Source organism: Convolutriloba macropyga, chromosome 4 (genome assembly GCF_964194025.1).
Source record: "Convolutriloba macropyga chromosome 4, txConMacr16.3, whole genome shotgun sequence".
Lineage (NCBI taxonomy): Eukaryota > Metazoa > Xenacoelomorpha > Acoela > Convolutidae > Convolutriloba > Convolutriloba macropyga.
The window spans coordinates 34,823,860-34,833,375 of NC_134471.1; the positions used below are offsets into that span (position 1 = coordinate 34,823,860).

A 9,516-nucleotide genomic window follows, 5' to 3' on the forward strand; every position below is an offset into this window, starting at 1 on the left:
ACTAGCGGCACGAATTGATCCACAACCACTGAAGTTTTCAAGAGACTGAGAGAGAGCGAGAGAATTGGTCGCCGATGTCAAATGATATGGCACGCAAAGAAGAAAAAAGGAATTTAAAATCCATTCAGTTGAAACAGTGAGTGAGGTAATTCACGAGTCAAAAGTGAAATTCGTGACTTAAGTAAAAACGAAAAACTGGAATGAAAAGTGAACGGAATTTAAAAAGGAGAGCCCCTAAATAATAGCCATCGAGAGGCTTATATCGGCTATGAAAGATACACTGACAAACGTCTGACCAACCGCTCTTCAACGTCAAGCGGGGTCTGTAGCCGAGAAAACTCATTATGGGTGCAAAATGTCTTGTCCTGTCCTATCTTATATTCGCTTTGGTTTAAGCTACAGACTTAATTTTTAAATAAGAGCAAATACCATCACGCAAAAAAAAGTAAGGCGTAAAAAATTCCTTTGGAAATGAAATGAAAAAACATTTTAGTAAATAAGCGGCATGAACAAAAAATCACTCTTTTCGCATTTTTGCTCTTAATTCCTTCAGCAACCAATCTTTTAGGAAATGCGACCGCTCTTAATTCCAGTTCCCACCAAAATTAGCTTGAAAAACACAGCTGACAGATTGCAGGAGAAAAGCCGCAACAGCCTCTTCAATCTGCAATCTCCAAAAAAAATTAGAACATACAGACCAAAAAGAAACTGCTTTATATTATATGTTGAGATGTTATATTTTGATTAAGAATCTGTCGAACTAATTGCTGCTTCCATTCAATGCTCTCAAAAATCATTCTATTAGAGTGACACGCACTCACTTGACCTTATCCCTTTGAACTAGAGTAAAGAAAATTCGAACTCAGAGTGAGGAAGTCAATTTTGAGTGAGGCAAGCCACGTGACCAAAAACTTAATCAAGCGAACGAACAAAAAAACTAGTTCTACAAAGATAAAAAATGACGTCACGCACGGAATTCAGTTGAAATTGCATGAACGAGAGAAAACAAAGCAGATTGCGACGTCATATGACGTAACAAAAATCTTGACGACGAAATAAAAGACATAGCAGGACCAAGTCTTGACACAATTCAACGAATGTTCATTGAATAAATAAAAATAAGACCTCGAATGGACTATGAAAACAGATCAAAAAATTAGAAAAAACAGTACAAATCGCTGTCAAAATGCCGCATGTGAACAGAAAACCACTAGCGAGAACATCTTTTCATTCAAACACCTTTACTCTACTTCAAAAATAGAGTGAAACAAATTCAAGCCTAAAAATATTGTTTTTTCGCTCCTCTTCCTGTTTCGACGTGACCAAAATCATCGCTTTAATTTGACTTCAATCAAAAAAATGTGTAGCGGATCTTGAAAAAAGACAGCGCCCCAATAAAATTCAAATTCTTTGAATTGTAAAAAAAAAAAGCCAAAAACCAAGATAAGGCCAATGATATCCTCAGCTGTCGCTGTGCGGCTTTTAGCAGGAACTCCCCGCAGAATCGTAAAACATACCCGGCAGATTGCCGGAAAATAGCCGGCGTTGGTTTCCATAACTCTATTGGGATTGAAAGAAAAGAAAATATCAACAAAAATTGATTTTTGTATAAAAACATTTTAAAGTGCAATTTATTTTGATGTCATTTCGTAATTGAAAATACTTCTGTCTCTCAGTGAGAGGCTACAGGGTCTAGTATCAATGCCAATAAGCATTATAGATAGTTACTAAAACTTATGAGAACAAAGTTCAAGTACCGGGCATATAAAAACGGGCTTTATGGGTTTATCCCGTTTCTATTTCTGACTTTGAATTTTATACTGACTCTCTTCATTTTGATTTGCTTTGCTGAGCAGCTGCTGTTTCAAAGGACTTTGAGCAGAGTGACAGAAGAGTGAAACTAGCCTACAGAAGTCAGAAAGATTTCACGCAACATTTCGAAAAAACGGCAAAATGGATACAGCGAAAAGTTCGACGACGTTAAAAAAATAGGAGCGCTATAATAGCTGGCTAAGAAAATGAGGGCGGCTATTAATAAAAAAGGAGCGCTATAATAGCCGGCTGAAAAGATGAGGTCGGCTATTAAAAATGAGAACCTCAATGTGAATCGGAAGAATGAAGATTTCTGCGAAAATGAAGATGGCTATTAAAAATCAGCCCAAAGTGAATCGGCACTCACCGCTTCAAACTGCCACTTGTCCAGAGTGCTTCCAGTTGTATCCGTGGCCTCTATTTGAGCATCAAACTTAGCATCTGCAACAAACCATTTGTTTTAAAAATTGGTGAGCATGTTAACACTTTTACAGAGGGCGTAACCACTTACTTTGCTGCATTTCAGGAGGCAATTTCTGCACCAGTTCCTCAAACGATCTCATCACATTCTGAATCTAAACAACATTGGAATTCGAAATTCATGTACCGGTTCAGAAGACTTCGCCATTCGGTATGATAATAATTGAGAAATGCGACCAAACCGATGTTAAGATGATTTCTGAGGACTAAACAAACATACCCGGCAGATTGCCGGAAAATAGCCGCCGTTGATTCCAATAAGCATGATTGGGATTGAACGAACAGAAGATAATGAAAACATAACCGGCAGATTGCAAAAACATGAAAAAATGCAAATATTTCAAAAAATTGCACAAATGCGTGATATTAAAATCTTGAAGAACATTCAATTACATCTATAAACTATGCAGTAATACATTATTAAGAGGAGGTTCCGTGGCCCTCGAAGCTAGAGAAACCTAAAATATGACAAATTTCTAAAAAACTGCACCAGGGGCTGATTGGGGGGACACTGGGGTGGTGGGGGGCAACAGCGCGGTGGGGGGGGGGGGGCGTGGGGGCAATAGCGGGGGGGGGGGGGTCAACAGTGGGGGTGTCTTCAACCTCTAAGAACCCCCTTCACACCATAAGTATAAGTCTCCAAAACAGTTTAAGCTGAAACAGCTGAACGGCTCTAAGAGCACTTAATGCCCGCTGGGCGCTGCCTATTTATCCCGTTTTTGAGGACAAAAAGTCAAAAAAGGCCAAACGAAAAATTGGTCGAGCAAAAAATCGCATAAAAAAGACCGACAGGACTAATATAATTGCTACAAACTTCGTTTGAGAGCAATTAAAAAATAAAAGTTTAATAAATGAGCCAAATGGACAACAAAACGGCTGAAAACGGTTACCTATATGCGCCGTTCTCTCAAGAACATTTTTCAAAGTACGAAATTCAGTCACAACGCAGCGCATGATCAAAAAACTTCTCTCGCTTAGCGAACGTCTATTCACCAAGACAGCTTTTCTCACTTTCGCTTTTAGGTCAAAATGCCGCGGACAAAATTACTTCTTGTAAAAAACATAGCCGGCAGATTGCCGGAATAGCTGCGAAAGAATAGACCTGCGTGCCATATAATAGAGATAGAAACAGATACAGATCTAAATTGAAAAAAAATTGACGCCGCTCAAAAAACTAGGCTAAAAACATTCAGCAATAAATTAATACAGCTTGTTAAAATTCATTCCACAGAAGCCTCTTATTAGGGACCTTTACTGCACATAGGAGTTCCTTTGACCTTAAACAAATTCAAATTAAACTTAAGTTTTAAAGTGCAAAAGTCATTTTATTGAGTGAGGTAAGTCATGTATGATCAAAATCTAATCACGCAAATAACCTAAAATCTTTCGCAAAAGCGAGTGAGAAATGACGTCACGCGCGCAAATGCCGTTAGTGAGAAGAAGAAGTCATTCAGAAAATTTGACTTTTTCAGCTTTGCGGTGTGAACAAATGTAAAACGAAAAAAGAGCGTCAGACGACGAAACAAAAAAAAACCAAGAGCACCGCAATATAGCTACGCTCAGCTTACAGCTTCGCAGCTATAAAAAGACAGCGCCCCAATACAATTCAAATTCTTTGAATTGTAAAAAAATAGGAGCGCTATAATAGCCGGCTGAGAAGATGAGGGCGGCTATTAAAAAGACTTACTACTAATAAGGCAATCAACTAACATATGCCAACTGAACCAATTCCGTAGGGTCTCTCTCCTCTTTCGGAGGCATGGCAGAGGGCGCATAGACCCAGTTGAAGAAGCTCTCAGCTAACTGGTTTTTCTTCCGAGCAATCTCAGTCAATCGATCACGTTCTCTCTCTTCTCGCTCCTCCCGTTTCTTCTTAGCCTCCATCTTTATAGCCGCCAGTCTAAAACCAGAAATTTACTCAAGCGCAAAGCGTTAATTAATTACTAACTAATCAAATTTCCAAGTTCTCTAGTTTTTAACATCTTGGCATGCACTTGTACCACTTGATGATTCATCATCCAAAAATTTTCAGCAGAACTGGAGAGTTCAAACAGAGCTACAAGCAACGAGCATTAAAAAAAACTAATTTACGAACAGCCCTGAAATAAAATCAACTACCTCATCGATCACATTTGGATTTTCAGCGTTCACGTTCTTTACCACAAAAATGACTATACAACGCATTAAATTACAACGCATTGAAATACTACAATCACTCCTCTGAAGGCTGAAACTGGGGAAAATGAGAGCAAAGATGGGCATGCAAGAAGTCAGAATTAATTACTTACTGCAAGTCACTAAAACGACATTGATTCAGATGAGATTAGGGTCTCTTAACACTTGAGAATTTTAAATACTTTGTTCATTCTATTTCATTATCGTAAATATCACACTTGTCAGGTATTAATTCTCGTAAGAAACCAACAACTTTATTCCACACAAGTTTTCGGACTTAATCAGATTCAGATCTTTGCGCACTAAAAAAAATGGGCCACAATTTAGCTCACAATATTACCTTCGTGGACTTCAAAAAAAGTTAGTTGAATACAAATTTCACATTGGTTTTTACCTGTTCTCTTCTGAAGAGAATACTTTCTGTCTCAATTGATGACTGATTGCCCTCAGTCCTTTTGCATATGGCGAAGATTCTGATTGGTTGTTGAATCTGGGATTATTGCGCATCAGGTACCTCGCCAAGTAATTGATCGGATTGAAGTTGGGGTCATAGGAAGGATAATCCTCTTTCCTTACTTTCTCCCCACGCAAACTGCCAATGATTGCTTCGACCTGAAATTCCAAAAAATATCATAAGCCGCGATAGACCTCTTGACCTTCATTTTAATTGAAAAAGCAAAGAACAAAGATAGATAAATCAATAACCTCAAATTTTCTAAGTACAGAGCTCAATTAAAATTAGCTGTTCGAGTTGAAAAGATCAAAACTCAAATCCCCAAGAATTAAAGTACTTAAGTTTATGGCACCGTCTAGATGCATTCTATTAATCTTCAGTGAGTAAAAAGTTGAAAACTCTTTAAGTGAGTGTCCAGATCAATTTCTGGGCAAGGTAACTCAAAAACTCATTGCAAGAATTATCGATGGAGACAACTCGAAAGGAAACATTGAGATCAAAAATAGCTTCGCAGATTTAATCCAAATAATTTTATTACAATCCTAAGAATTGAATAAAATCAAGACCTGACCACCAACCTAAAAAAGAACAACAACCATTGATCCTCAACAAAGCACATAACAGTTCTTACGGGAAAAAAAGGAAATCAACGTCGGGTGAAAAGAAAACACAGCTGCTCTAAAACAACTGGCCAGCTGTTCGCTTTGTCATTAGCTAGCTGCGTATTAGGGAGGCTAGCTTAAATGAGGGAGGGGTGAACAAGGGTGAGGGGTCAAAATAAGAACCGCCCTTAACTCCATGATATTATGTCTAACAGATTCAGTTATCCGCATACTTAGATACTATTGAGCTGAAAGGGTCTGAGATACTGTTCAGCGACTTGATGCCCTCTGGGTTTTACCTGTTTGTCTCGCTGCTAAGACGAAAAGCCAAATGGTCAGACAAAAAAATTAATTAGCTGAAAAATAGGTTTTATAACGCTCACATTAGTATGTTCTATTAAGTATCTGATTACTCTATGTTTCAGGTCTTCGGATGAAAAGTGAATTCGATGTGGCTATACCCTTTGTTAAACATTTGTGCACAACTTCAATTCAGATCTATCTTTTCTTTTCATCAACCAACTTTCATTTCTATCAACTCTTCTTCAATTCAAACTTTTTGGTAAAGCAACTTCCCTGTTTTTCAGGTTCTATCCAATAACATTTAAGCATTTGAAAAGAATTACAACATTATTTTTATCCAATCAGGATAAACTATAAAACCACACATTCAAAGATATCAACAATCAAACAATGCAATCTATAATATTCATGAGCGAATTCTAATCTCGTTATTTCGGTCATGACAAAAGGTCAGTACTAAAAATCACATGGACCAGCAGGACTAATCAAATTGCTACAATTTTCTATTGAGAGAGATTAAAACAAAAGCAAAACATTTTTTGTTCTTATTGTGGAAAGTAAAGGGAATAATTAGAAATTAGAATTAAAAATGTCAGGTATACATTAACCACAACGCTACACAGGCTATGTACGATCGCTCACAATTGGTTTATTTTTAGCAACAGATTTAATTTTTAAGTGCGTGCAATTCAAATAACTCAAAAAATTGAGGTCAAGAGTGATAAAGTCATTACGTGAGAAGTGAAATACAACGACTGTTCTGGAAGGAAACAGTATAGCAAACAGTCTGCATAAAAAAGACACACGTTTCCAATAATTGCTTCAAAATACGCTCGAGAACAAGCCAGCTAAAAACCACTACTGAAAAAATGCTGAGAGAATCCCCAGAAATCCCCATTAACATTTTTTATGTAACTGGTCTCAATCTGAAGTTTAAAAATATTATACATGTATAAAACCCATACATTACAATTTTATTCCGGCAGTTATTGTATATGAAAGCGTTAAAACCTCTAATAGGTATTTATTTTTTGAAATAAACATTCTTTGTATGTAGACATTTTTGACGACTTTAAGGAGGACAAGTTTTGAGTCAGGCAAGCCGAAAGTTGTCCCACAGTAATGCAGATCGACTAAGCAATGTCCATAAACACAATTTTTGTGAATTTTCACCTTTGTCATAAATTTCCTCTATCCCCCCCCCCTCCCAAAAAAACCTCATCACTATTTTCCCCCAGAAAACAAGGAAACGTTACAACCGGGTATAAAATGATGTTCTCCAAGTTTCTCCGTGTTTCAAATAAATAAATGTTTAAAAATGCACCATTTCGAACAAATGCCTCCAACTAACTATTGGCGCAATGAACTTTGCAAAAATTGAGTTTTCTGAGCTTTCGCCTCATTTTTTGGATCCCATGATTTTTTAGGGAGATTGCAAACAGCAGCTAAAATGGGGGACTTTGACAGCTGCTATTTTTTTATTACCCTCTAGACTAAAAAATAATCCTGCTAGGTTTGGAAATTTGTGCCCCTCCCCCAGGACGTTATGCTCCTACGGTTACAGATCAACCGCCATCATGAAAACCATCATGAAACAATATAGCAAATGCCTCAGGGGGCTGCAAATAATGCACCCACTAATCTATACAGGCGGAAAAGATCCAAATTTTGTACCAAAAAAACACCATGATGTCGCCAATAAGGTCTTAACGCTACTTTACGTCGCGCTCTTTACAAATGTGTCCTAGCTCCTTACAAAACTATTTTATGTGTTAAAAGTTAGAAATGTGTGGTAGCGATTAGAAATTGGATGATTGTTGCCATCCCCTTCTCATATACTATGAATCTCCCAGTTATAGAATTCTTGCTGTTACATAGTAAGTCACCATCTTGGAAAAGAGCACGTGCTCTTCTCAGGATGACGTGGCGGAAATATAAACCAGGCGACCCAGACTAAATTTCGCCATGATTTGAATGTGCGAATTATTGCGAAATAATTGAAAAAAATGCGCTTATAATTCGACCCTGGCGAAGTTTCGCGACTATGAAAGTGCGACGACTTGGAAGTTGAGGGATCTTTTTCAGGAGTTACACTTCAATGATGTTATTGAAGATTTAACCACAATGGCCTTGAAAAACTATCGATTTGTTCGTCTATGTTAAATGGCGCTAGGACGACACATAAGAAATAATTAAAGGCTTTTCTGTTCCCATTGATACATTCGATCAAATATATTAGAAATTTTTCGTCAGTTTCTTGTGCGCTTCCAAATACTTGACATAACGCGCTTATGATTTGATGTAACGGACTTATGATTCGAATTAGCGCGACAAAAATATGGTTTCAGAACGTGTAATTAACGTAAGGGAGGGTACCCCCCAAACGTTAAAGTTCATTTCACATTTCAACCACCTCACCCTGGGCTCGGCTGTGCAAATAGTATGCACCCCGTAAGCTAGGGCGGGAAAAACAGAAACAGTCAAAGAAAAATTTGCAATAAAAACAGACCTTATCTAATTCCAATTTCTTATCCACGTCCACCTCCAAGTTCGCTGCTTTCTTTTCAGCAACATATGGAAGTCCTCTTCGATCAGCTTCCATTAGTAGTTTCTCTAGTCCCAATACTAGTTGAGGCAAAACTTTGTCTACCATGTACGACCTCAACTCAACTGTGTCGATCGTGGTGACAAACCAATCTGTCGTCAAGATGTCGAGAGGAACCTAAATTAAGTAGTAGTAGGCAAGGCTTCCAGGAAAGCTTCTGAGGGTGACTTAAGTCAGCAGATTTTAGTACTCATCAAAGTTTTGAATAGGTCAGCAAAAAATTTAGTTTCCTCACGATAAGAATGGATTCTTATCCATTCTATCACTTCATTCGCAATCTTACAGAATTCACTTCATATCACTTTACTTCATTCGCAATCTTATAGAATAATATCAAAAGAAAAAAATTTATCTACAACTTTTACAACATTGTATATGTTGAAATTTTATTATCAACCTTTCGCATAGCTTTTTTGGCTTCATTCTGGAGATCGACTACATGTTCTTTCTTTTTATCTCGAGCATTTGCAAGTTCAGAAGTAACAGATTGCTCTTGATATCGCCGTAATTTCTTAACGGCAACTGGTTCGTTGGAATGATAATAACTGGGCATCGTTCGAGATCTTGGTCGCTCTGGTAAGCTGGAACTGCCATTACCACCCGATTCGGGTCTACCATGGTGATTGATGGCTTCAGAAGCCGTCATTTCAGTCTGAAATAAGAGCGATTTAGTCTCTTTTAGGAACAATTCTCCCCTGAAAGGTTGCTTAGTTATAGTTAGGTTGAATAAGTGACAGAATTTTGGATACTACCCCCCAGCTCATCGCGTGCATATTTGCAACTCTCAAGCACGATTATTTTTTCAATCTTTTCCGTTTGTGCCCCCCCCCCCCAGTACGTTATGCGCCCCCCAGTTACAGAGCACGTGCCATTACATAGTAAATCATTATGTAAAAATATTGCACGTGCGTCTGGGGGGTGCAAATAATATGCGCCCACTAAGCTGGGGGGGCACAAACGGAAAAGATCCATTTTTTCTTTAAACAAAGGAACACAACTACCATTATCATTCCAGTATAACTATAACACTAAGAGCATCATGAGAGGGCCTTCGAGAGACTTTGAGGTCTTTAATGGGAGACTTC

At 37.9% G+C, this 9,516-nt stretch overlaps 1 protein-coding gene across 3 annotated transcripts in view; it reads right to left on the reverse strand.

Moving 5' to 3' along the window:
* LOC142337637 (EF-hand calcium-binding domain-containing protein 5-like) overlaps positions 1-9,113 on the reverse strand; it is a 112,182-nt gene extending 103,069 nt beyond the window's left edge. For 2 of the 3 annotated variants that reach the window (XM_075387018.1, XM_075387017.1), the window contains exons 1-6: positions 8,829-9,112; positions 8,336-8,548; positions 4,862-5,079; positions 4,003-4,192; positions 2,324-2,387; positions 2,180-2,253 (exon numbers count right to left, since the gene is read on the reverse strand). In XM_075387018.1, coding sequence (XP_075243133.1) covers positions 2,180-2,253; positions 2,324-2,387; positions 4,003-4,192; positions 4,862-5,079; positions 8,336-8,548; positions 8,829-9,077 — 1,008 coding nt within the window. In that variant the 5' untranslated portion in view covers positions 9,078-9,112. Of the gene's footprint in view, positions 1-2,179; positions 2,254-2,323; positions 2,388-4,002; positions 4,193-4,861; positions 5,080-8,335; positions 8,549-8,828 lie in introns of all 3 variants that reach the window. The other variant, XM_075387016.1, reaches the window with a different exon arrangement.
* Between the last annotated feature and the right edge of the window lie 403 nt (positions 9,114-9,516).